At 43.3% G+C, this 27,636-nt stretch overlaps 1 protein-coding gene and 1 pseudogene across 23 annotated transcripts in view; one reads left to right on the top strand and one right to left on the bottom strand.

Moving 5' to 3' along the window:
• The window catches only part of TTLL5 (tubulin tyrosine ligase like 5), a 289,301-nt gene that overhangs the window by 102,189 nt on the left and 159,476 nt on the right, over window positions 1-27,636 (bottom strand). The window contains exon 31 of one of the 23 annotated variants that reach the window (XM_058739745.1): window positions 12-6,881. The exons of the other annotated variants lie outside the window; for them this stretch is intronic. Coding sequence (XP_058595728.1) covers window positions 6,875-6,881 — 7 coding nt within the window. The 3' untranslated portion in view covers window positions 12-6,874. Of the gene's footprint in view, window positions 1-11; window positions 6,882-27,636 lie in introns of those variants that run through there. 23 annotated transcript variants of the gene reach the window in all.
• Window positions 17,196-19,571, top strand: LOC131517533 (small ribosomal subunit protein uS5-like; annotated as a pseudogene).

Raw genomic sequence — 27,636 nt, 5'->3', positions numbered from 1 at the left:
CATGTTGGGTGTAGAGATTACTGAAAATAAAGTCTTTTAAAAATTTTGATAAATTAGGCTTTATTATTTCTGCTCATCAAAAGCTATCACTAAGAAAATGAACAGGCAAGCCATGCCCTGAAGAAAAATATTTACAATACGTACATGTAAGAAAGGATTCTTAATTGATAACATATAAAAAAGTCCTATCGTTAACTGTTGACTTCAACAGTAAAATGACAACCTAATTTTAAAATGTATAAAACATTTTAATAGATACTTCACAAAAATATACATATGAATGGCCAATAAAACATTAAAAAGCACATAAAAGGTTCTCAGTGTCAGTAGTCATCAGGAAAATGAGAATAGCACTTTATGTCTATTAAAATGACCAAAATCAGGGGCGCCTGGGTGGCTTAGTTGGTTGAGTGTCGGACTTCGGCTCAGGTCAAATCTCACAGCTAGTGGGTTCGAGCCCCACATTGGGTTTTGCACTGATAGCATGGAGCCTGCTTCAGGTTCTCTCTCTTCCTCTCCCTCTGCCTCTCTCCAGCTCATGCTCTCTCTCTCCCTCAAAAATAAACATCAAAAAAAAAAAAAAAAAACAACCCACAAAACAAAATAAAATAAAATGACTAAAATCAAACACAACAATACCAAATGCTGGTGAACGTGTGCGTTACTAGAATTCTCACACGTTGCTGATGGGAGTGTAAAATGATACAATAGTTTCAGAAAACCATTTGTCAGTTTCTTATAAATTAAAAAATATTTATATGACTTAACAGTTCTATTCCTAAGTAGATACCCCCCCAAACATATGGTTATGAAAAAAAGAGTTATATAATAATTCTCATTGAGTGTGTATTCATAATAGTAAAAAACTTAGACCAATCTTAATGCCCATCAGTAAGAAAATGGATAAACAAATTGTGGGAATATTCGTATAGAACACTACACTCAACAATACAAAACACCGAACCACTGATATAAGCAACAATATAGATGACTCTCTAAAACACTTTGCTGAAAGAAGCCAGATACAAAAGAATATTGTAGGATTCCACTTATAAGAAGTCCAACACTAGGCAAAACTGTATTTATACACCCATGCTCAGAAGCACAATAGCTAAAATGTGGGAGAAACCCATGTGTCCATCAAGGATGAATGGATAAACAAAATGTGGTACACCATTCAGTGAAATGTTATTCAGCCTTAAAAAGGAAGGGAATTCTGCATGTGCTACCACGTGAATGGACGTTGAGGGCATTATGCTAAGTATAAGATACCAGTCACAAAAGGACAAATACTGTATGATTCCGCTTATATGAGGTACTTAAGAGTGGTCAAAATCATAGAGACAGGAAGTATAACAGGTGCTTGCCAGGGACTGGGGGAAGGTGAGAATGGGGAGTTACTGTGTGGTCCGGTTTTCAGTTCTACAAGATGTAGAGTCATGGCGCTAGATGGTGGTGATGGTTGGACAAAAATGAGAATGGATTTAATCCCACTCTACTGTACAGTTAAAAATGGTTTGTAAATTCTATGTCATGTGTATTTTACTGCAATAAAAAACCGTGAAAAAAAGAATAGGCAAACTACTGTATCATAAGAGAAGTCAATAGTGTGATTAGTGAGGGAGGAGGAGTACTGACTGGGAAGAGACACAGGGGGATTTTCAGTGTGACAGAGATGTTCCTCATCTTGTGTTGAGTGGGGGTTACGTGGATATATATAAAATAGCCAAAACTCATCAAGCTGAACACTTGGGATCCGTGCACATTATGTAAATTTTTACCTCAGCTGGAAAAAAGACAATTTCTTTTATCTTTCATAAAAAAAACTAATTATTAGGGGCTCCTGGGTGGCTCAGTCAGTTAAGCATCTGACTTAGGCTTAGGTCACGATCTCGCAGTTCGTGGGTTCGAGCCCTGCGTCGGGCTCTGTGCTGACAGCTCAGAGCCTGGAGCCTGCTTCAGATTCTGTGTCTCCTTCTCTCTCTGTTCCTCCCCTGCTCACGCTCTGTCCCTCTCTCTCAAAAATAAGCAAAGATTTAAAAAAATTTAGAAAAAGACTAGTATTTCCTATTCTGTGTATATGTTACATCTCTAGCTGACTTCCCTGATTTTTGCAGCAAAATTATTCTTTTCATCCTGCATTTTGCAATGCTGGGACCCCATAGAAAGGTACATATCTAAGTAGTTCTCTTATTTCCACAGCATTCGATTCACATAAATAAATAACCCACGAAATAAATCCAACACATTTATTGGACACTGTTCGTAGGCACTAGTAAGAAGAAAAAGATGAGCTTCTGCTCTCAAAGAGCTCCAGATCTGGAGGAAGTACATTTGTTAAGGTGAGTCCACAGGGAAGATGGGGGCGGGGGTGGAAAAAAAGGCAGGGATGGCAGGACTGTGGAAGAGGTGGCATCCCCACAGGTGTCCAAAACCGAGGAGGAACAGTGCGGGGGGGCAGAGTCCAGGGAGCTAGCGACATGGTAATGTGAGTGAGGAGGAAAATCACATGAGCCCCTGAAGGATCAAATAGGCTGGCAGAAGGTCTGGGGAAGTAAGGGGAATGTAAGCAGAGAGGCAATAATAATGGTAAATGAACAGTCTGGACAAAAGGCAGAAAAGAAATGCTGGCTCGGAAAAACTGAGCCTGAAAGATATATTATGAGATTAAAAGTAATATGTACTTAGAAGGGAGTCAAGGGGTCAGGGACGGTTAAGTTTAGCATTAAATTGCATGGTGTGGGCTCCGAGAAAAAAGTCTGCTTACTAAAGGTATCCAGTGAATGACTGAGGACTTCTTTCATTAGTGAAAGGATAAAAGTCGAATTGCATTTAGACACAAGTGTAATAAGCAACACTAACAAGTCTTAAGGCTTGCTGTGGTGGACCCGGAACAGTGACAGCTAGCCAAACAGAATTCGTTCGTGCCTAAAATTATTTAAGTGCAATGAGTTCGACCTGCCAAGAGATTTTATGCTCATGGTGACAGGTGCCTTGATTCTGAGAGAGTCTTTGTGTTGGAATATTATTTTAAAAGGACCTCTGAAAACACAGGTGCTAAAGACTAAAATTTATTTTTCCCTTTTGAGTTTGCTCCTTGAGATAAGACTAGATAGAACACTTTGACCTTTCTGTTTTGAATCTGTGGAGTCCTACGGAAATGGTAATTCTGCACAAAAACCTGAAGTACAACTGGGTGGTATTAGAGACATAGAAAAGCTCAGAAATTATGTGAAAAACTGGTAAGCTTTTGATGACCTATATGCTAGGTCAAGAGCACAGAACTATATAAAATTACAGATGCAAGCTGATCTTCCTGCTTGAGAACAGGGTGAAAGGGCTTAAAAACCTTTAAATATTTTGTTTATTTGAGAGGATGAAAGGCCCTTGGGAGAGGATTAAAGAAATAATCCAAGAAAGAAGGCAAAAAGAAATGAAAGGTTTCAGACGCTGGAAAGGAATCAAAACCAATCCAAGAGTTGGGTTAGTGAGAGAATTCTGCAGGGAGAGCAGAGGCCCCATGCCCCTGGATCCACACCCCGGGTTCTGAACTGGATGACCCCGAGAACAGGAAGCAGCATAGCTTAGTGACCAGGCCTGTGCTCTAGAACAAGACAGCTGGGTTCAAATCCTGGCTCTACCAGTCACTTAGGCTCTCTGTGCCTTGCTTTCCTCAGCTGTGAAATGGGAATAAAAATCAACCTCATCTGTCAGAGAGAGGGCTGGCCCAAGAATTAAATGGGATCATTCACGGAAAGCATTTAGCACGATGTTTGGCACACATAATAGATGGGAGTTCCTATTATTAACATTTGTCCCATGGAAGGTGAATCCAAACCTTGGGGAAAATGAACAGTAAGGGCACTAAGGAACAGGTGTAAGCCAGTCCAATCGAAGAGAAGTAAAGCAGTACTTACAATCTCCTTCCAAGTACTGTGCCCGTGTGGGTTAACTGGGTGATGATGGGGGTGCCAACCTAGTGGACCCGATAAAGGACTCAGGAGTGGCTCAGCATGTGTGAGCAGGGGAGCCCAGGCCACCTGCCAGTGCCCCCCACCAGAGCCGGCGGGGGCTCATGACGGGGGCCCGCTGCTCCAAGCCAACCCAGACAGAGAGTGCTGTAACCTTGTGCAAGGCGCTGGCCCCTGTGTGGAAGTGGGGGTTTACCAATCATGCTGAATAGCAGGGAGGGGCAGCTGTTCAGGCAGTGGATGCGAGCGTGATGAATGAGGGAGAATCACAGTCTTCCCCCCGCACCCCCAATCCTGTTGGCCAAAGCCTCAGCTGCCAGCAGAGCCCACATCTCCCCACATCTTTTCAAAATGAAACACAAGTAATTATTTTAAGGAACAAAAATATTCTCAATGCCATAAACATGACAAATGCAAAAAGACAGGGTCATCTGAGATCCAACTAACAAAGATGGCTACTATGAACACTTTGTCAACATTTTGCTGTATATTCTTCCTCTGTGTGTATTTCCCTCCCACAGAGTGATTCTGCACTATCTGCTTCGCAGTCGGCTTTTTTCATCTGGCAGAGTGTGCTGTGAAAATTTTCTCACATGGCAGCACCGGGTTTTGGCAGTTCTCTCTACACTGTTAACTTCTATTATACTTAAGGCCAACCTGAACCCTTAAGCCTTCTTCGCACTTGAATTTCCGAAGCCACGTGAAGAGCTTTATCTTCTTCCTTACGAAGTTCTAAATTCCATGGGCCAGACGCATCACTCTGGCCTGACCAGATCATCGTTAATACCGATCGTCATCCCAGATATTCAGTATCGCATCCTACTTTGTGTCATCTGGAAATGGGATCGGTACGTCTTCTAGCTATGTAGGGGCCTGGTATACAGTAGGCACCTAAATGAATATGAATGGGTGAATGAATTCATTGATAAAAATGGTGAATTAAGGGGCCAATGACAAACCAGACACTTAATTCTCAAACTTACATTGACGTATTGTTTGAGTAGAGTGGCCTATTTAGAAACCAGATATTCCTAATGACAGCATTCTCTTGTTCACATTTCCCTTTGGTGCTCACAAGATTTCATTAGGCTGTGCTGAGACCCAGTTATGATAATTCTTTCCTAGTCCCCTGATCTTCTCTTACTAAAGAAATTCTACCATGAAGGGAAATGAGGCTAGTGTAGCATGGCTTTTATTTTTTTCCTCTCATGAATCAATGCTGGGCTTAAGTAATTCCCCTTGCCTTCTCTAAGGGCTTGCCAAGTCATTGCTTTGCTAACCTGTTCAATTTGGGCCTGAAACTGACATCTCAGTTTACATATTCAGTATCCAATTTATTTCTATCTCTTCCCTTCCTTTCCCAGTGTATAAGCCTCTTTGCACATTAAATCACACATTGAATCACAAGGGCTAAAACCATAAATCATGAATTAGTAATCATAAGAACTGCTCCTTCTTTGGAGATAGTAATTCAATTATTAGGTAGAGAGAATACGATTGATTCAATACCATGATTCTTGTGAATTTCATTTACCTTGAAGAGAACAGGATTTGGATAGGGGAAGACGCACCCTGAAAACTAAGACCCTAAATAAGGAAGAGACTGTATATCAACTGGTACCCTCAAAATAAATCAGTCACCTATTGTTTACTACCCTTCTTTTAATAGAAAAGCCAAGAGTAAAAGTAGGACAACATGCTAAAAATCAACAGAAGCTCCCCCCACCAAAAAAAGGCAAGAATGAAAAGAGACTAAAATGTGAGAGCCGGGGCGGGGTGGTGGGGGGCTAGGTGGCTCAGTTGGTTAAGCATCCAACTTTGGTTCAGATCATGATCTCACAGCTCATGGGTTCGAGCCCCGCGTTGGGCTCTGTGCTGACAGCTCAGAGCCTGGAGCCTGCTTCAGATTCTGTGTCTCCTTCTCTCTCTGCCTTCCCCCTGCTCTCTCTCTCTCTCTCTCTCAAAAATAAATAAACATTTAAAAAATGAAAAAAAAAATGTGAGAGCAGGGTCCAAATAAGATATATAACTTGAAATACAGAACTGCAAGCAATTAAGAAGGGAGGTTTCTGATTATTCATTCAATAGGCAGAGATCTAGAAAAGGAAAAGGAAGCAGTAGTGATAGCTGGAAGATGTCTAAGGGAGATACTTTGACTACTTTTATTTTGAGTTTATTAAATACGGTATGACAACGATACAAATTTGGGAGGAACACGCTGAGGTATCGTGTCAAAAAGCTAAGCGTTGAGATGCCTGTCCTTTAAAAGTACAGTGAGGCCCCAGCCAGCTGGACTTGACAATGGATACAGAATGTGAACCAGACTTTTGCCGTCTCCACGCTTGTACCACTCCATGATTGATGGAATGATCCCCAGGAGGAGGAAATAAGGACAAAGTTAGGATTTCTCAGTACATCTGGCAGAGAAGCTGGGGGCAAGCTTTATGGAACACAAAGCTGGATATAAAACCTAACCATTCAAAGGTTAAGTTCACAGCACTGTTCTAGAAGGCAACTTAGGATTCTGGCAGTCAGCAAGCTATATAGACGGAGACTCCCTTGTCCTTTATCTATTAGCAGTCTGGATCTGAAAAGACAGATTGATCCTTAGCCTTATTAACACAAAATGTCTTTGATCCAGCTCTTTACTTTGGCATAACCGGCATACCGCATGAAGCCTGAAAAATGTAGCTGTGAACTAAAAAAGAAGTGAGCAAAGAGTGACCTTTAAGAAAGCCAAAAGAGAACTCCCTGACACCAGTTCATTCAACAATGAAGACTTGAGTCCAGCTCAGCGGGATTTTCATCAGATGACGGGAAAAGTCTGATGCCTTTGTGACAACAAGGCAGGTACACACGAGCACAGCTGGCCTTGGTAAAACTGGCCCACCGTCACCCAGCTTTCACACCCTGCAAAGACAAGCCAGGAAAAGTTTTCAAAGTGAAAGTTAATGTGCAGATTGTCTAGGGCAGCTGACATGCCAGTTTCCAAGAACTTCTACACTGAATTGTAGCTGGGTTCAAACTCAGTGCACACAAACAGTTTGCAAAGTGTCACAAATTTAGAATTCCTGCCTCATTGCATCAGTTAGGCTCCTTTCGTTCTTCCTCTTTTCCCCAGGAAGCAAAACAGCAGGGAACTTGAAAGGGTCAAGCCTACAGCCTGGGCTTCAGCAACCTGTCTCTGCCCCCTTTCTTCAAGTGGCCAAGGGAAATGGGGGACAACTAAAAAAAAAAGGAAAAAAAAAACCCAAAAACTCTACCTTTTTCTTTTCTTAAACTTTTTACCTTCTCCACCAGCCCTGTTTTCTTTTCTTTATAAAGTTGTTTTCATAAAATAGGGAAAATACTGGGGAAATCACAAGAAAGGAGTTTTTTTGTTTTTTGTTTTTTGTTTTTTTTGTTTTTTGGGTTTTTTTTAAAGGTATAGGACCAAAGGGAAGGAAATAAAATGTGTACTCATGGTCAGGTCTTTTTTTCTTACTGCAGGGGTGTGTGTGCGTGTGTGTGTGTGTGTGGGTGTGGGTGTGGGTGTGTGCGTGTGCGTTGCTTCTAGGAGCCCATTCCCAAGCTACCTTCAACATAGAATCTATAGAAACAATCCTTCACCACACTAGAAACTGGCCTCTTATTCATCAAGTCCATAACATGGCAACCACGGCACATGATTCCGTTATGTCAAGACAAGTCTACTGAAATGTGCTGTCCCCGAGATTTATTGGAGGGGCGTAGTCCAAGGTCATAGCTAGTGCAAGCTGCAGGCACCTGCCTCTGACAGGATACCCCTGAAAACTCATTATTCTGGTCCTCAGCTGCTTGCACTGAACACCAATTCATTACCAGTGCCAGCGCAGTGATTCTCAACGTGTGGTCCCCTGAACCAATCGCGCAGCAGCAACTAGAAACTTGTTAAAAATGAAAATAAGCCAGGTCACGATCTCGCGGTCCGTGAGTTCGAGCCCCGCGTCGGGCTCTGGGCTGATGGCTCGGAGCCTGGAGCCTGTTTCCGATTCTGTGTCTCCCTCTCTCTCTGCCCCTCCCCCGTTCATGCTCTGTCTCTCTCTGTCCCAAAAATAAATAAAAAACGTGGAAAAAAAAAATTAAAAAAATGAAAATAATTGAGCCTTACCCCCAGACCTACTGGAACCAGAAGCTCTGGATTTGGGCCCAGTAATCTGTTTGAACAAGCCCTTCAGGTGATTCGGACACACACCATTGAGAATCCCTCGGAGAGTGGTTAAGAGCTTGGATTCTGTGACCACTTGCTTGGGTTTGAATCCTGGCTGCCATTCACCAATGCCTATCTTGGGCAAACTGCTTCATTTCTCTGTGGTTAGTTTTTTCATCTGTACAATGGGAATGATAACAGTACTTCTCTTAAAAAGTAGCTGCTGGGGCGCCTGGGTGGCGCAGTCGGTTAAGCGTCCGACTTCAGCCAGGTCACGATCTCGCGGTCCGTGAGTTCGAGCCCCGCGTCAGGCTCTGGGCTGATGGCTCGGAGCCTGGAGCCTGTTTCCGATTCTGTGTCTCCCTCTCTCTCTGCCCCTCCCCCGTTCATGCTCTGTCTCTCTCTGTCCCAAAAAAAAAAAAAAAAAAAAAAAAAAGTTGAAAAAAAAAAAAAAAAAAAGTAGCTGCAAGCACTAAATAAGTTAACACATGTAGAGTTTTGAGAACAGTTGCTAGCACATAGTAGAAGCTTTTAAATGAGTTAAGGTACATAAAGCATTTAGTGTGTGGCATACCATAAGCCCTGCATGTTACTATTGGCTACTATTAGTTCTTATATATGATCTTATTTTTGAGGGTCAAGGGGGTATAACCTGATTTCTCAGTGATCAACAGGCAATCCATATTCTTATATGGTAAAATGGGTCCTCTTCGTATAGAGAAGCTCATCAGTTTTGCTTTGAATATGATAAAAATAGGAATATGAAATTTGTATTCTAGGGATTGAGTCAAACAAAAACTCTTTACTTCTAGAGCTCTAAATTCAGACATTACACTTGCTGATGAAGAAATGTGGGCTTTCTCTTTGTGTCTGTCTATGGCCTGGTTCCATACCCACTAGGTCCATAAATGGCCTGGAAGCTAAAAGGGACACCTTTCATTATTTCTTTTTGTTTACATCCTTTCCAGGATATCATGGTTCTCTTCTAAAATACCATATCATTGCTATTGAATAATATGTCCGTTAAACCATGGCTAAAATGATAAATCATATTTATAAGATTTGTTGACCAGCACTTGTATGATGAGGCCACTGTAAGAAACCAAGAAGACTAAAGTAGTCATCCCAATCTGCCTGAACTGCTTGTTCGAATCTGTAAAAGAAATTAAGTTATAGCCAGAAAGGCAGCAGACAAAGCAAACAGAAATTTAATCCAAATTCTAAATATAAGCCATATACTTATAGTTAGCTCTTCAGGCTAGTGATGTTTTTCTGCCCACACACAAAGCATGATATTAGTGTCCAGCGAAAGTGAAAAATTGTACAAAGTCACAGATGATGGTAAAGATATTTATAATGCCAAACTGTTTCAGCTTCTAACAGTATTGTTCTCCACTTCTGTTCACAGGTTGTTTCTTATATTTCACAAATGATAGTTTATTTTCAGAAATATTTTGGCCTCTCTTTTGCACATTATCATCATTAATAACTAGGTCTTAGACTAGTCGAGGATGCCAATGTGAAAATGCCAGTACTGATTTTCCTCTAAAAGGAGGAAAATTAAAGTAGTAAAAACAGCACAAACTTTCATACCGGAAAGAGCTGGACACCAACACTGTTGAAATGTCCATCCTACTCAAAGCAATCTACAGATTCAATGTAATCCCTACCAAATATGGTATTTTTCACAGAACTAGAACAAACAGTCCTAAAATTCAAACGGAACCACACATGATCCCAAATAGCTACAGCAATCAAGAAAGAACAAAGCTGGAGGTATCACAACCCCAGATTTCAAAATATACTACAAAGCTATAGTAATAAAAAAATCTGGTACTGGCACAAAACAGATACATAGATCAAGGGAACAAGATAGAGAGCCCAGAAATAAACCCATGCTTATATGGCCCATTAATCTTTGAACAAAGGAGGCAAGAATGTACAACGGGGGACAGATAGTCTCTTCAATAAATGGTGTTGGGAAAACTGGACAGCCACATGCAAAAGAATGACACTGAACTGCTTTCTCACACCATATACAAAAATAAACTCAAAACAGATTAAAGACCTAAATGTGAAACCTGAAACCATAAAACTCCTAAACGAAAACACAGCAGTAATCTCTTGGACATTGGCCTCGGCAACATTCTTCTAGATATGCCTCTCAGGCAAGGGAAACAAAAGAAAAAATAAACTATCGAGACTACACCAAAATAAAAAGCTTCTGCACGGTGAAGGAAACTATCAACAGAACAACAAGGTAACCTACTAAATAGAAGAAGGTATCTGCAGCTATGTCCAATAAAAGACTTATATCCAGCATATATAAAAAATTCACACAACTCAGTATCAAAAAACCCCACAAATAGTCTGAATTAAAAAAATTTTTTTTAACGTTTATTTATTTTTGAGACAGGGAGAGACAGAGCATGAACAGGGGAGGGTCAGAGAGAGGGAGACACAGAATATGAAGCAGGCTCCAGGCTCTGAGCTGTCAGCACAGAGCCTGACGCGGGGCTAGAACTCACGGACCGCAAGATCATGACCTGAGCCGAAGTCGGCCGCCTAACCGACTGAGCCACCCAGGCGCCCCAATAATCTGAATTTAAAATGGGCAGAGGACCTGAATAGACATTTTCCCAAAGACGATGTACAAATGGCCAAAGATACATGAAAAGATGCTCATCGTCACTTATCATCTGGAAAATGCAAATCAAAAACACAATGAGATACCACCTCACACCAGTCAGAATGGCTAGTATCAAAAAGACAAGAAACAACAAATGTTGGTGAGGACGTGGGAAAAAAGGAACTCTCGTGCACTGTTGGTAGGATCTTAAATTGGAGCAGCCACTGTGGAAAACGGTATGGAGGGTCCTCAAAAAGTTAAAAATAGAAATACCATAGGATCCAGTAATTCCAGTGCTGGGCATTTACCCAAAGAAAATGAAAACACTAAGTCCAAAAGATATATGCACTCCTATGTTTACTGCAGCATTATTTACAACAGCCATGATACAGAAGCAACCCACGTGTCCATCAACAGAAGAATGGATAAAGAAGATGTGGTGTTCACACACACACACACACACACACACACACACACACACGCAGAATATTACTCAGCCATAAAAAAGAATGGGATTTTGTCATACGTGACAACATGGATACATCTAGAGGGTATTACGCTAAGTGAAATAAGTCAGAGAAAGCCAGATACTATATGATTTCACTCCCAAGTGGAATCTAAAAACAAAACAAAAACCAAAAGCAGATTTGTAAACACAGAGAACTAGCAGTTGCCAGAGGGGAGGTGGTGGGGGGATAGGCAAAATAGGTGGAAGAGATTAAGAGGTACTGCATTTTTTTTTTAAAGAGGTACTATATTTAACAATAAAAAAGAAAAAGAAAAAAGAAAGAGCTAGACTTAAATGGTAACATTTCTTTTCTTTTTTTTTAATGTTTATTTTTGAGAGAGAAGTGGGGGAGGGTGTAGAGAGGAGACATAGCATTCAAAGCAGGCTCCAGGCTCTGAGCTGTCAGCACAGAGCCTGACGCGGGGCTCGAACCCGCGAACTGTGAGATCGTGACCCAAGCCGAAGTTGATGCTTAACTGACTTGAGCCACCCAGGTGCCCCTCAGATGGTAACATTTCCACAGCTATTCATCATCTGTACTTGAGGGTAAAAATGCTCATGTTTTCAGGAATACAGCATGTTTTCAGGAATAAATAGGATGAATTGCAAAAGTACAGGATCTGGCATGAACTGGGCACTCAATAAATGTTAGCTCTTTTTTTCCTTTCTTTCGTTCCCCTCTTTAACAAATATTAAGTATTCCTAAAATAAAGGCCTATAGCAATAATTGTTTATTAGAAAATCTTTAGCAATGCTATGTTAGGTTCTAATTTTCTGTACTTCAATATAACTTTGGAATCCTATAGATTTAAGTTCAAAAGCACAAGAAGAATCTTATTGTTTGACGGCGCCTGGGTGGCTCCGTCGGTTAAGCATCCGACTCTGGATTTCGGCCCAGGTCATGCATGATCTCATGGTTCGTGAGTTCGAGCTCACATCAGGCTCTGTGCTGACAGTGTGGAGCCTACTTGGGATTCTGTCTCCCTCTTTGTCTGCCTCTCCCCCGCTCTTGCTCGCTCTCTCTCAAAATAAATAAATAAACTTAAAAAAAAAAAAAAAGAATCTTATTGTTTCAAAGAAGAGCATTTCTGAATTAATAATAAACTGTAAGGCACATTGAAGAACATAAAAGTCAATTTAAAAATTAATACATGCTGACTATGAAAATGTCCAAGAACTGAAAAGTGTAACTAAGCAGACCAAAATGTCACCCATAATCCTATTCTGCAATCATGGTACTCTGGTGCATATCATTCATATTATTCCAGCACACTGTGATTATATTATCTTGTTTTTATCATTTAACGTTAACAGGAACACATAGGGATGTATCTTATGTATTCATGTATCATAAAGAATATGTGTATATTTTTTCAAATTAAGAAAGAACAACTCCTGTGACTCCCCAAACTCTGGGTGCCACCGTGCTGGAAATAGGACACTAGCTTTAGAAAACAAGAGGAAGAGAGCAACTTCCTATGGGGGAAATCGAGAAAGGCTTCAAAGTAGAAATGATCTCAGAAGACGACCAGCAATTTGACAACAGGAAGGGACATTCCAGGTAGAAGGAGTAGCACATAAACGAGCAGGGAAGAACAGGAAATCCAGTGTGGCTAAACGGTGGGGGTGGTGACGGGTAGAGAGATACTGTCATTAAAGCTGGTAAGACGGCAATCTCGCGTATACTGTGTTCGGAAATAGAAATGTGACTGGTCAAAAGTGTCATCTAAGGAAAGCACAGCACAGCAGCTTTCATTGAGATCACTCATGCACGTGTGAAGACACTATGATGGAAAGGCTAAAGACAGCTAAGCTTTGGGGAAGGCAAGGAGCGTGAGTAAGCGTGGCTTAGGACGGATGGCCAGGCAGGCGACTCTCATCACCGCTACTACCATTAGAGCGAGGACTCTCTACGCACCTGATTTCAAGCTGAGCCCCTTATACGCCTCACCGTGCTTAGTCCTGACAGCAACCCACTGCCACAGGTCACTATTCTGTATTAAGACGAGGACACCAAGGCTTACACTGAGTAACAGGTCAACCCGCACATACAGAGGAAGTGAAAGAGCTGCTTTGAACCTAAATCTGTAGGATATCAAAGGTATGTTGAAGAACAGAAAATTAGAACCTAACATAGCATTTGCTGAAGATTTTCTAATAAACAGTTATTGCTATAGGCCTTTGTTTTAGGAATACTTAAAATCATCCAAACTCAGGGTCTCTGGCTGGTTCAGTCAGTGAAGCATGTGACTCTTGATCTCAGGGTTGTGAGTTCAAGCCCCATGATGGGTATAGAGCCTACTTAAAAAGAAAAAAAAAATTAAAGACTCACTACTGAAAATAAAATATTTAAAGTAAAGCAAAATCACATCAAATCATCCCAAGACCCACACAAATATGCTCAATTGATTTTTGACAAAGCTAGAAAAACCAACCCGATGGAGGAAGGATCGCCATTTTAAAGCCATCTGCTTGCTAACAAATGGTGCTGCAGCGATGGCATGTCAATAGGTAAAAAAATGAACCACAACGGGGGCGCCTGGGTGGCTCAGTCAGTTAAGCATTTGGTTTCGGCTCAGGTCATGATCTCACGGTTTGTGAGTTCGAGCCCCACGTCGGGCTCTGTGCTGACAGCTCGGAGGGAGCCTGGAGCCTGCTTCGGATTCTGTGTCTCCCCTCTCTCTCCGCCCCTCCCCCACTCGCATTCTCTGTCTCTCAAAAAATAAACATTAAAAAATAAAATTAAATTAAAAAAAATAAACCACAACATAAACCTCACACTTCAGACAAAGAGGGACTCAAAATAGATCACAGACTTAAATGTGAAATGTAAAACTATAAAACCACCCCAAGATGTCTTTTAAAAACATTTGAAACAAAACGGATACTTCACTTTTAGCTGTAAGCGATACGAGAATGACGAAGACGGGGAGAGGTAGATGCCAGGCAGCGTGCTCCCTGCTCTCCTTGCTTTAACTCACTTAAACCTTGAACGTTCCGAGCAGGCGGACACTCTTCCGCCTCATGTTACGGATGAGGCAACTGAGGCTTGGGGAGCTCCAGCAGCCCGCCCAGCTGACCACCGGGTCTGAGCACTCGTCTGCTGCCTGCCCTATCGCTACCACTGCCCTACATTTGGGAGCTGCCTCTCTAAAATGGTAAATATTCGACATAAAAAACAAGGCTTCTTTCTTTCTTATACAAGATGGACTTTTTTTTTTTTTTGGACTTTTAAAAATTTTATTTTTGAGAGAGAGTGAGCGAGCGAGGGAGGGGCACAGAAAGAGGGAGACACAGAATCCGAAGCAGGTTCCAGGCTCTGAGTTGTCAGCACAGAGCCTGATGTGGGGCTCGAACCCACAAACCGTGAGATCGTGACCTGAGACGAAGTCGGACGCTTAACCGACTGAGCCATCCAGGCGCCCCTACGAGATGGACTTTTAAAAGTGCCTAAACAAAGTTTGAACCCAGATGGAAGTGAAGAGCCACCTGAAGCAGGATCTCTGTCCCTTCGCCCTTTCCCTTCTCCCTCCACAGGTAAACGGCTAGGCTGACAGGCCTGTCCCTGACCACCTGGAAGTCATAAGTCAGGGAGTGCCCTTCAGCTCTGAACAGTCTTTACATGTCAATCCCACAGAGGCATGAGAAGACTTCCAAGAGAAACAGAGGCCCGAGCCTTCAGACAAGTGCACGTACTTGGCACCCAAGAGGACTTGAGCCTCCACGGGGTGGGGGGGGCCTTCATGCAGTGGGGTTATTACTGATGGAGAGAGCGCGCCTGTCTGTTCCTTGGGACCTCGGCTCTGGCTAAGTCCCCTTTTACACAGCAAAGGGAGATGATCTCGGTGAGCTCTTGGTCAAGCAGGCTGCTCCTTACCCGAGATTATGAAAGCCCGGCACACAGAGAGAGATTCCGACACAGAGGGAGGGGTTTCAGCAGGCAGGTGGCCACTCATTGTTCTACCACTCGCCTCCACCTTCCTTCTTTCGTCACTGTGGCAGGAGGGGAACAGAAATTCTCCACGTACCAGGACCTCTTCCAAGTGGACCCCGCCCCCGAAAAGCTGCCTGGAAGGAGCTGTGCAGGTAGGGAAGGGTTAAGGCGTGCCCTGTGCTGCTGGCTCTTCGTTATTATCACTTTGAAAAGCCGCCGGGCCCAGCCAACATTTGGTTCCCATTACCGTGAATAATCTTTCTCCCCCTCCCTTCCCCAACCCCCACCCTTCCTCTGCTTTTTCCACATTTTATATTAAAAGTACATCAAACACTTTTCTTCCTTTTTAATATTTTCCTTAAGCTTCCTGCACTCAGTGCTGGGCTCTGTGACTTTTCTGGTTATTCATTACTTCAGGAGGGGGGAAGGGTCAGGCTCCTTGGATGAAATCAGTCAAAAACAAAAGCAGGAGAGAAAAGCACCTAAGCAGTGTGGCGGAAAGAAGCTGACTCACAGAGATTCTTTCTGGTCTTAGTTGACATTATGAAAAGAAAGAGACCACTGAGAACCCTTTACCTTCCCCATCCGGGCCCGATCTCAGTTGTGGTCGTCCCCTAAAACAAAACGTCCCTGATATATCCAAAGATAGATTCTATTCTAATCTCAGGGTCAGTAAAAATGGGAGGGAGCTTATGAAAAAGATGTGACAGTTCAGAAGATCAACGGTGTAATGCTGGCAAAAGTGTGGAGAAAGGGCATGCTTCTGAACTCCAGACTGGAGGCTATACTGGTAAAGCCTTTCGAGAGGCCAATTCGACAGTAACTATAAAAAATTCCAAGTATACATAGCATTTGACCCAACAAATTCCACTTGGAACATACCCTATAGAAATACTTGCACAAGCGCACACAGATATATGTACAAGGTGCTCACCGCAGATACCTAAATTGGATACAACTTACTCTTTACTAGGAGAGTGGTATAATAAATTAGAGCGCATATTCAAACTTTGGAAAACTGCATAGTAGCTGAAAATATTTAAGTAGGTTTATATAAATAGACAAAAAAAAAAAAACCATGGAGACATTAGGAAGGAAAAAAAGCCTCAGAAAAACACAAAATACACAAATCAATTTTTTAACTGTGACTATCTCTGAGGAGAGGGCTGTTTATCTCCTCACAATCTGTATATATTTGTGTGATTGTTTCATGGTGTAGCTACATGTATGTATTATTTTGTCCAACTAATTAAGTGCAGAAATATTTAAGTCTGTAGAAAATTGGAAAACACATAGTTATATGTATTGTATATTTTATATTATATTAATTACAATGCATGTGTGTGTGTGTGTATACACACATATATTCCCCTCACCTCCCACCATGGGTTTGCAGCAATGTGTGAACTGTCTTGAATTGGAAGAAATTTGAAACTCAGAACATTTCTTCATTTCACAACATGTACCGAGTTGGATGTAGGTAAACAGACAGTAAAAGGCATTATTAAGAGAATCCCTCAGAAATTCAGCCAACAGAGAAATGGATAAATAGGAGAGAAGAAATGAGGACCCTAAGAGGCCCAGAAGTTTCTGAAGGAATAGTTATGATAATGAAAACAGTGAACACTGATTGAACAACACATGATATTATCGTATAGGGCAAGGATGGGAGGAAGGGAGGTGTGTGTGCGTGTGGTGGGGGTTATGCCGGGGGGGGGGGGGGCGGGGGGCGGGGGTAGTATGAGAATGCTAAACTTCCATCTCCTGATAGGAAGTTAATAAATAATACATAAAATGCAAAGCCAGAAATGGCAGACTTAGAAATATGAAGGTAAATAACAGAAGAAAGTGCTTAAAAGAAATAATTGAAAGCAAGCATCTCTGAGGTATGGAGAGTAAGATTGTAGCAGTGGGGAAAGAAAGAACAAACGATTCCCATTGTCACTCTAAATCTTACAGAATTACTCAACTTTTTTTTAAGTAGGCTCCATGCCCAGTGTGGACCCCAACGTGGGGTTTGAACTCACAACCCTGAGGTCAAAACCTGAGCTGAGATCAAGAGCTGGAGGCTTAACAGACTGAGCCACCCAAGTGTCCCTAGAATTGCTTAACTTTAAAAACAAGATACCTGAATTATTGTGGGTGTCAGCCCTCCAGATGGCCTCCAGCGTCCCCCAGTCCCTGCTGTTCCTATCCCAGGGCCATGGATGCAGCAAACATAGTGTGCTTGAAGGACCTGAATGTTAAGAGCTAAAATGATATGACTCTTAGAAGAAAACAAAGAGCAAAAGCTTCATGACATTGGATTTGACAAGGCCCTCCTGGACACCAAAGGCACAGGCAATGAAAAAAAATGGAAATATTGTACTTCATCAAAATGATAAACTTCTGCATCTCAAAGGACACCATCAACAGAATAAAAAGGCAACCTACGAAATGGGAAAAAATATTTGCAAATCATATCTGATCAAGGACTAATACAGAAAATACATAGAGAACTCCTCAAATTCAGAAAAACAAAAAACCCAACTACTCTATTAAAATCTTGAATAGGCATTTCTCGAAAGAAGATATACAAATAAATGGCCAACAGGCATATGAAAGGATGCTCAGCATCACTAATCACTACGGAAATGCAAATCAAAACCACAGTGATACCACCTCCCAACCATTAGGATGGCTACTATCAAAAAAAAAAAAAAAAAAAAAGAAAGAAAGAAAGAAAGAAAGAAAGAAAGAAAGAAAGAAAGAAAGAAAGAAAGAAAGAAAGAAAGAAAGAAAGAAAATGCCAAGTGTGGGTGAAGATTGTAAAATGTTGCAGCAGCTGTGTAAAACAGGATGATGGTTCTTCGAAACATTAAAAATAGAATTGCCCTTCTCCTCCAAGAAAACACCAAATGGCAGAGGATGCGTGCGTGTGCTGTAGGAAACCTGGAAGCAGCGACTTCCAGAGGTCTGGGCAACAGCTTCTGGAGCTGCAGGTGTCTTGAGCCACAGAGCTCACTGAGGCAAGGCCAAGGACAAGTGTGGTTCCCTGTCACCAAGCTGGGCCACCTGGTCAAGGACATGATTGCTGAGTCCCTGGAGGAAATCTATCTCTTCCCCCTGCCCATCAAGGAGCCTAAGGGGTCATGGACTTTTTCCTAGAGGTGACCTTTAAGGGTGAGCTTAAGGATTATGCCTGTGCAAAAACAGATCCCGGCTGGCCAGTGAACCAGGTTCAAGGCGTTGTTGCCATCGGGGGCCACATGAGCCACGTCAATCTGGGTAAATGCTCTCAGAAGGCAGCCGCTGCCATCCGCGGCACCATCACTTTGGCCAAGCTCTCCACTGTCGCTGTGCGGCGAGGGTACTCAGGAGCAAGACTCAATCACAGGCCCCACACCACCCCTTGCAAGCTGACCAGCTGCAGAAGCTCCGTGCCAGTATGCCTCATTCCCTAGCCTGAGAGGCACTGGCATTATCTCAGCTACTCTGCCCAAAAAGCTGCTGCTGATGGCTGCTATCAATGACTGCTATACCTTGTCCAGGGGAAGCACCGCCACTCTGGGCATCATTGCCAAGGCTACCTTTGATGCCGTCTCCAAGACCTCCAGCTATGTCACCCAACCTCTAGGAAGAGACTGTGTTAACCAAGCCTATAAAGTTATCACTGAGCATCAAGCATCCAGTAAAGAGCTACACCAGAGTCTCCATGTGGAGGGGCCAGACTCCATCCATGGCCACCACGTAGTATGTTCATACAAGAAAAATAAAGTGGATCCATTTAGCCTGGAAAAAAACAGAATTATCATGTGATCCGGCAATTCCACACCGGATATATACTCGAAATGAAAGCAGGGACACGAACAAGTATTTGTACGCCCACGTTAAGAGCAGCATTATTTACAACAGCCAAAATGGGGAAGCGGAACCAAGTATCCACTGACAAATAAATGGATAAACAAAATGTAGTATATACATACCACAGAATATTATCAGCCATAAAGAGGAAAATTCTGACAGATGTCACAATATGCATGGACCTAGAGGATATTACCCTGCATGAATTAAGTCCATCACAAAAGGACAAATAGTGTATGATTCCACTTATATGGGGTACCTAGCATAGTCCCAATTCATAGAGACAAAAAGTGGACTAGTGACTGCCAGCAGCTGGGGGGAGAGAGAAGGGGAAGTTAGTGTTTAATGGCTACAGAGTTTCAGTTTTGCAAGATGAAAGAGTTCTGGAAGTGATGGTGGCGGTGGTTGCACAATAATTTCATGTACTTAATGCTACTGAGCTGTGCACTTAAAAACAGTTAGAAATGGTAAATTTTATGTTATGTGTATTTTGCCACAATTAAAACAATTTTTTTAAACGATGGTGTAGGACTTCTGAGGCTGGGTCATAAAAGCCTTCTGAGGCTGGGTCATAAGAGACATTGGCTTCAGTCTTTCTCTTGAGTCATTCGCTCTGGGGGAAGCCAGCTGCCATGTCATGAGGAGGAAGCCAGCTGCCATGTCATGAGGACATGCAGGCAGCCCATGTGGTGAGGAAGTGAGGCCTCCTGCCAATAGCCAGCATGATCTCATCATCCATGTGAGAGTGAGCCATCATGGAAGTGGATCCTCCAGCCCCAGGCAAGCCTTCAGATGACTGCAGCCCGCTCGGCGGCCATCTTAACTACACCCTCATGAAAGAGCCTGAGCCAGAACCGAGCAGTTAAACTGCTCCTTAATTCCTGACCCACAGAAACTGAGATAATAATGTTTGTTGTTTTAAGCTGCTAACCTGGGAGATAATTTGTTATGTAGTTACTTGGGTAACACATTTTAAAAGGAAAAGAAAACTTAGCTTGAAGGTACTATCCTAGTGGAGTGGCCTGCCATCCTACCATAGCACGCATCGGGGTACATCATTATGATGGTCTGCTGTTGAATTACAATGCCTCTCTTCACTAAAGCCTTAAGAGAGATTCTCCACTCTTCCGTGCTGAGGCAACTTCACAAATGTGGAAGTTTGATCAGTATGTAACATATATTTAACTATACATGTGAATACCGTGTTACAGCTCCGTCTGTCAGAAGACCGCTGAGCTGTTTGGATCCCTGTGGCAGGGTGCAGACCAGGGTATATTTGCAAAAAGTAAGAGAGAAAATGTGACATGAAGCTGGTACCAAATATAGATTGTGTGTTTATTAGAATGTGAAGAAACTTTTCCTTGTGAGTGTAGCTGAGGTTAGTCGGGGCTGTAAGTAAACAGTGCTACTCAAACAGCCACACAGTCCTTGAAAAAAGGCCAGGTGAGGACAATAACCGTAGACAGCTTAGTGAACACTGTGAGACACTGCTCCGCTTTAATATGGATTCCACTGGGTGGAAGTCCCTGGGCTGAGTACTGTTTTCAGTCGTCTAATCCCTTCGAGTGTGCGGCGCACGGTTCTAGTAGGTGGGAGTGCGCTGCAAAAAGGTCTTTGTGCCACAGTAGGGTTTTGAGCAGCTCAGTGCCGGGGTTCCTTACTGGCGGACGCTGAAGCTCAGATCCTACAGATGGAAACATGTTGAGTTACGGCATTCACGTTCCTTCAGTTATGTTAGTGGCTACTGCGTGTCAGACATCGCGGTGAGGGACAGGAGTACACAGATGTTCAGGTCTTCGCTTTAAAGGAGGTGGCAGAAGACGTGAAATTGAACTACAACACAAGGTGGAGGCCACGGGTAAGAAGGCCACCTCTGCGAGATGAGCGCAGAAGGCGCACAGGGTAACGGTTAGCGCTGGGCCTCATCCAGAATGACTGGAAGAGTTTGCCAGATATGAATGGGGAAGAGACAGTAGAAACATGAGGTAAAAAGACGGAGCAGGGGCGCCTGGGTGGCTCATCGGTTAAGCGTCCGACTTCAGCTCAGGTCACGATCTCACGGTCCGTGAGTTCGAGCCCCGCATCGGGCTCTGTGCTGACAGCTCAGAGCCTGGAGCCTGCTTCGGATTCTGTGTCTCCGTCTCTCTCTGCCTCTCCCCTGCTCATGCTCTGTCTCTCTCTGTCTCAAAAATAAATAAAAACATTAAAAAAAATTAAAAAAAAAAAAAAAAGACAGAGCAATGTTAAAACACACACACCTGCCCCTGGTTCCTTCAGGCGACATTAATGAACTGGGCAGATACCAGGATAAACTCTCCTCAGAATGGCGCACTTAACTTTCCCTCCTCAACCCGAACCATCCCCTACTTGCACGCCACGCTCTCACAACCATGTTCTCCCACACTTCTCTGCCTTCACGCAAGTCTCTGCTGTTTTCACCTGGTAAAAAAAATAATAATCTATCCCCTGCAAAGCCTACTCTGGTTTTCTTCTGATACAGCTTATTCCTCAAGGCTCCAAGATGCCTTTTATTGGTATGTTTTTTTTGGACTGTGACTGTTCTTTTTTTTTTTTTTTTTTTGCTGTCATTTTATTTATTTTTTAAATGTGTTTGAACCCAAGGTAGTTAATGTATAGTGTAATAATAGTTTCAGGAGCAGCGTGCTGTGACTTTTCTTCACAGTGACTGTTTCTTACCCACTGGGACCAACCTTTGCGGCACTGCATTCATCATTCTGGTCTTTGTCCACCCAGAGCCTGGCAACATCACAGTCATGCAATGTTTGCTGAATGAACATATGCATGAGGAAACGAACATTCCTCTCTCTGGGGTGGTCTTATGTTCTGCCCAAAGAAACGAAACTAGAATGAGCCTTTGGAGGAGTTAGAAGGATTGAATGAAAAATTCATCAGGAAGAGAACCTGAAGCCCTGGGTTCGAGTCCTTACTTTACCACCAGGCAGGGGTAAGAATTTACAAAACCAGCTAACTTCCATTTTTTCTTAATGTTTATTTATTTTTGTGTGTGAGAGAGAGAGAGAGAGAGTCACAGCACAAGCCGGGGAGGGGGAGAGAGAGGGAGACACAGAATCCAAGCTGTCAGCACAGAGCCCACCAGGGGGCCCGAACCCACGAACCGAGAGATCATGACCCGAGTCGAACTCAGATGCTCAAAGGATTGAGATACCCAGGCACCCCCTAACTCCAGTTTTTAATACTCACAAGACAGGGTATGGACAAGTGGCCTGGAAACGTTTATAGTAATTCCCATTTACTGAGCACTTACTGTATGGCAGGCACCGTGTGAAAGTGCTTTTCTTATGTCGTTTAATTTTCATTTGCTCCTCAGCATATCCCTACAAGGTAGGCATTTTGCCTTCATTTAGATATAATAACATTAGCTTCAAAGAGCTTGCCCTGAGTGACATAGCTAGTAAGTGGCTAAAACAAGGAGGGATCCAAATTGGTCTGCCTCTAAAATGCATGCTCTCAAATACCAGGCCATCACATTTAAATGTGAGACCTTCAAGAATGTAATATAAAGGAATTTGGACCTTCTCAAGCCATGTGATAGCCGTAAAGAATGGCAGTGCCTGTCCGTCTACTAAAGGTGATGGGGACTGGGTGACAGGTGATACACCAAACTTCGGACAGCCTGGCAGAGAAGCGAGGGCAGGGACAGGAAAATGGGGAGGGTCCCGAGCAGGCTGCTGCTGAAGGCACGGGGCTGGGCGGAGGGAGAATGACGAGGGGCCAGCGCTGCTGTGGGCAGAGCTGCGGGAGTTCCTCTGGGATGGCCAATCCAACCTCAAATGGGAAAGGACATGGGTGAACCTTGCTTCGCTAAGAACAGATGGGCTGAAAGAGAAAACTCAGCCAGGGCCTGAGGGGAGAAGCAGGAAGAGACTAGGAAGAAAAATAATGACCCCACAGGTCTGAAAAAGAAGAACCTGCAGACTGAAAGAGAGGTGATGACAGAGAGGGCCTGGAATAGCCCATTTTGTGCTTTAAACCCGTGCCAAGCTGAGTAATGCAGGACGGAGCTGGTGATCTACCTCAGCTCTGGGGGAGGTCAGACTGTGTATCATCAGCAGGATAAACATCGCTATTCTACAGTGATAAGTGTTATTAATACTGAAGAGACCTACTCATGTGCAGTACTTTATAGTTTACAAAGCACATTCACATATATGAGTTCATCAGACCGTCAAGACAACCCAGGCATCATCATTTCCCACACGGCAAAGTGAGGTTTTTTGTCAAACGATTTAGCCCAAGTCAGGAAGTTCCAGGTCCATGTTCCTGGTCCCAGGTTCTTGGTGTAGGAAGAAAATCTAGCCTTTGTCTTTTAAAGACTTACACATCAGGAGATAAAGAACAAAGGCATAAAAATAAATCAATAATTACGCAGAGGAGCAGATACTATACTCCAGAAGAGGGAGGAGTCAGAGTCCAGAGGAAGGAGCAAGTTTGGGGGCAGCTGGAACAGGCTGGAGGTGACCGCAGACTGGATGGGAGGAGGAGATTATTAAGCAAGCAAGCGAGGAATCGGGGAGAGCTCTGAGGGTGGGCTTCGGAGGGCACCCTGCCTGTCTCGTCCCTCCACCCGGCACAGCAGTCGCAGGGCAATCATGTTTAATAACCATGTGCTGTTGACGCTGTGCTAAGTGCTGAAGGTCCAGTGGCGAACAAGGGGTGCGCTCAAGAAATGTACTCCAAGACCAAGAGTCAGGGTTGCTCGCTGGGGGCTCCCTTTTGGAAAAGGGAGATGCTCTATTCCCAGAATGATAACCCATTCCATCAGAGGAATGTGGGACCTCCAGTTTTTCAAAACTTAACTACTTTCCCAAAATAGAAGAGGGCTCTGTGTGTCTCCCCTTTGGCAGGTGGTCAGAGAGGGTCGGAGCTGAGAAGGGAAAAGGGAGCATTCAAGTAGCTATCTCACAGCAGAGTCACGTAAAAAGAAAAGGCAAGAGGGTTGTGTTTAACAACTTACTGCACAGTTTTGCATTTACCCTCCCGACATTCAAGCTCCCATTGTGTATGCGATGCACATATAGGAAAGAAAAAATGCGATATGGGAACAGGGTGAGAGAGCCTGCAAAGTGCTGAAATAGCATACCTGGCAGCTGCTAAAACAAAACTTCAAAGATCTGGCTTCTTTGAAAAGCCATCAGGCAGGACCCCACCCACTCCCCCTGCTAGCCACAGCTTCCCTGGGAGCTAGTACACGTAACCACTTCCGCATGTTTGGCTCCGTTCCCCAGGGCTATAGCAGCTCTATAAGCCAAGTCAGAACTGCCAGCCAAGCAGGTGGGGGCCAGGGGGCTGGGTCCGCGTGGGCAAGCAAGACCTCTCCCCAGTATTTAGCCACGGGCAGAAAATAAAACGCTAACGCTGGGATCGGCTTAAAAAGCCCCTTCCTCTCCGTCAGCCCAGCTCTGATTGGTTAGACACTAGTAATACAGAAGCTCTGGGCTTTAGAGATTCCCAAGGCATTAGAATATGCTCCTCCCAGCACCACAAATTAGTTCAAGAACAGCATCTGTGGTAAATCTCTAGCTCTAAACAAAAGAGGCTTGACATCTACAGAAGGGCCTAGGAGGAAAATCAAGACTATGCCTTTCTTGGAAAACTCATTCCTTTTTATTTTTTTAATCCACTGACCAAGTTTGGGTCCTCCTCACATCTTCCGGGGCAACCGTCTCGTCCTGTGCTATTTAATAAGGTACCCACGAGCCATACATGGCTTTTGAGCATGAGAAATAGAGCTAATATGACCGAGGAGCTGGTGTTTTCACTTGATTTAATTTTAATTAATTTAAGTAGCCACACCTGGCTTGTGGCACCCACACGGGACAGCTTGTTCACCAAACTGCTTGTTCACCAAATATAGCTGCTTGTTCACCAAACATTTACTGAGGACTTTGTGCAGGGTACTGTACAGATGTAAAAACGTGTAAGACTTGATGTCTGCCCTCAAAAAGCTCACAATCTAGTACGACAGGTGAGACAAATATACAAAGAACCAGACTATAAGGAGGAATGGGAAGGGTCATAACAGAGGTAGGGAGATACCTCAGGGAATAGGGACATGGTGGCCTGACATTATGCCTCTGCCATATCAACCACTCAGGTAGGGGATGCCAGTAAGTCTATCAAATGAAGGGCAGTGAGGAGACAGAACTACTATAAAGAACACCAAAAGAGTGAACACCATAAAAACACACATTTTAGCCAACTCTAGAACTCATTAGGCAACCAAGGTGAAAAGGCTGGAGTAAAGAGATAGCTAAGCCCATCCTGGGCTGTCCAAGATGGTGGATGACCTTCCACTCCAACCATCTTCAGGATTGGCTCGTAAGGCTCCTTCCTATAGTTTAGGTGGGGTGGGGAGAAGGATACGGGGAAAAAGTTGTCCGCCGTTTCCTCTTCCATACCTGCCTCTACCCCCCAGATTAAGGAAGGCCTCTTGCTTGTGGGGCACTTGTGATTTTGGATAACATGAAAGAACTGAATAGCGTCCAAAGGAGAAGCAGTAAAGACCCGATGACTTGGGAAGGGCGGGGGGCAGGGGTGTTGTGAGCTTTAGGCTCAATGGAGGATCTAGGGTCTTTTTTTCCTAGTGTTCAGTTCACTAGGACAGGAAGGGCCCCAAATGTCCATTCTCTAGGGATTTAACATTGTGCGCTTAGCCTGAGCTTCCTTTGAGGTATAGCTCTTAGGAACATGAGTCCAGTGGGTGAGGAGGGAAGAGAAGGAAGAGAAATGCTAACGGCATCTGTGCCAGGAACAGGGAGGACTGCAGAAAGGCTGGCCTGAGCTGAGCTCTGTAGGACACCAGGGTGTGGACGTGTGCAGATGCAGGTGAGGGGCAGGATGTCCATCCACTCACTCCTTTACATGTAAAGTCCTTAAAGAGTCATTTAATATGTGTTCCTATTTCCATGTGCCTACTGCTTACCAAGGCACCGGGACACAACAGTGAACAAGACAACTTACACTTCCGTGAAGGAATGACAGTGAGTAGAGAGTAAACTAATAGGGTCAAGGCTATCGGGCGGTATATGCAAGGAAGTCCTAGGGCAAATATACCAGGCTTATTTCTGATCCATTGAGTTTGGCTGGAACTGAACTGTGAGGAGAAATAAAACTAGAAATGTAGTTTGGGACCAGCGGCAGGTGTGTGTTTTGGAAATCGGGCCAAGTTTTTGTTTGTTTTTCTTTTCGTTTTTTTAAGACTGTGGTGCATTAGGTCTTTTTACTTCTCCCTTAAAAATTTTAATGATCAGAGAAAATATCAACAAGAAAATCTTTAAGTAAAAGGTTAACAATATAAATAAAACGAGTCAGAAAGACTTAGACTTGAGAGGTAGAAGCCAAATTGTGCCACATTCATAGGCTACCTTCTCCAATTTATCCTTATCAGTAATAAAGCCAGTGTTTTGCTCTCGCTCTCTGATTTTTTCCTGTAACTTCTGATTTACCTGTGAACTGGAAGGCAGCAGAAAGTATGATCAATGATATTTCCAAAGCTTCCAACACCAACTTAGACTTTTTATCTCTACGAACTGAAAAATCTGTACAGCTACAGCCAGCTTGATTTCAGTTTCTATCACCTGAAACTCACTAAGTGTTTTGACCAATGCCTGGTATTTTGAACAGAAATACTCTGCTTCAGCCCGACTACGTCCCGTTCCCTGTCCATTTAAAATGCTTACAAACACTTTGGCCATTACCTGTCTTCCCCCGCCTCTCCTGTCGTTCACCTGCCCGTAGCCTACACACAGTCTAGGACCGAATTTACTCCCTACCCTAAACCCTTCCTCTGCAGAGCCTTCTCTTTCCGCCTGTCTTTGGTACCTGTTCTGAATTGTGACTCCTACGAACCTATATGCCCTCTTTTAATCACTCGCTTTGCATTTTAGGTGCATAAAGTAAACAAACATTTAGGTAGTATTCTTTAGACCACCCTGCTGAACTGTCACCTCCAACTTAGTAGGAGTGTGAATCACATTACTTTGATCCTTGAATAGTGTTGAGTACAAAGTAAATGTGCAATTATCTCTTAATTTGTTAGTATTAGCCTCTGCCCATCCACGCCCCACCTGCCCTTCCAGATCCAGCTCACGTGTCTTTCCTTTCCGCGGACCTTTTGCCAGCTTCTCTATCAGTGATCAATTTCTCCTCTGAACTCGTACCACCTACAGGATAATCCTCTTCTTCAACAATCAAGTACAAATTATTTCACAGTACTTGCATTAATAGGACTATTCATTTTCCTCCTTGAGAACAGAGACCCTGTCCAATACCTCCTTCGGAGCTCAGCTCGGTATCTTGCATTTAGGAAATTGTCAGTAAATGCGTGTTAACTTTTCTGGGATGACATTGTTTTAACAACTACCAGATGAAGCCACTTCCTAGCTGGAACACCACTTAATGGCCAGTTCCACCTTTTCTCTTATTCATATATTTCAATACACTAATAATTTGGTGAAGAAAGTAACAAAACTTTTCTTTCGGGGGCTGGTATTTCAAATGTGTTGGGTTCACGTAGCTAAGCATGATATTTGAGAACACTAA

Source organism: Neofelis nebulosa, chromosome 7, assembly GCF_028018385.1.
Source record: "Neofelis nebulosa isolate mNeoNeb1 chromosome 7, mNeoNeb1.pri, whole genome shotgun sequence".
NCBI lineage: Eukaryota > Metazoa > Chordata > Mammalia > Carnivora > Felidae > Neofelis > Neofelis nebulosa.
Note: the sequence above shows the minus strand (reverse complement) of the source record. Positions and strands in the feature narration are given on the sequence as shown.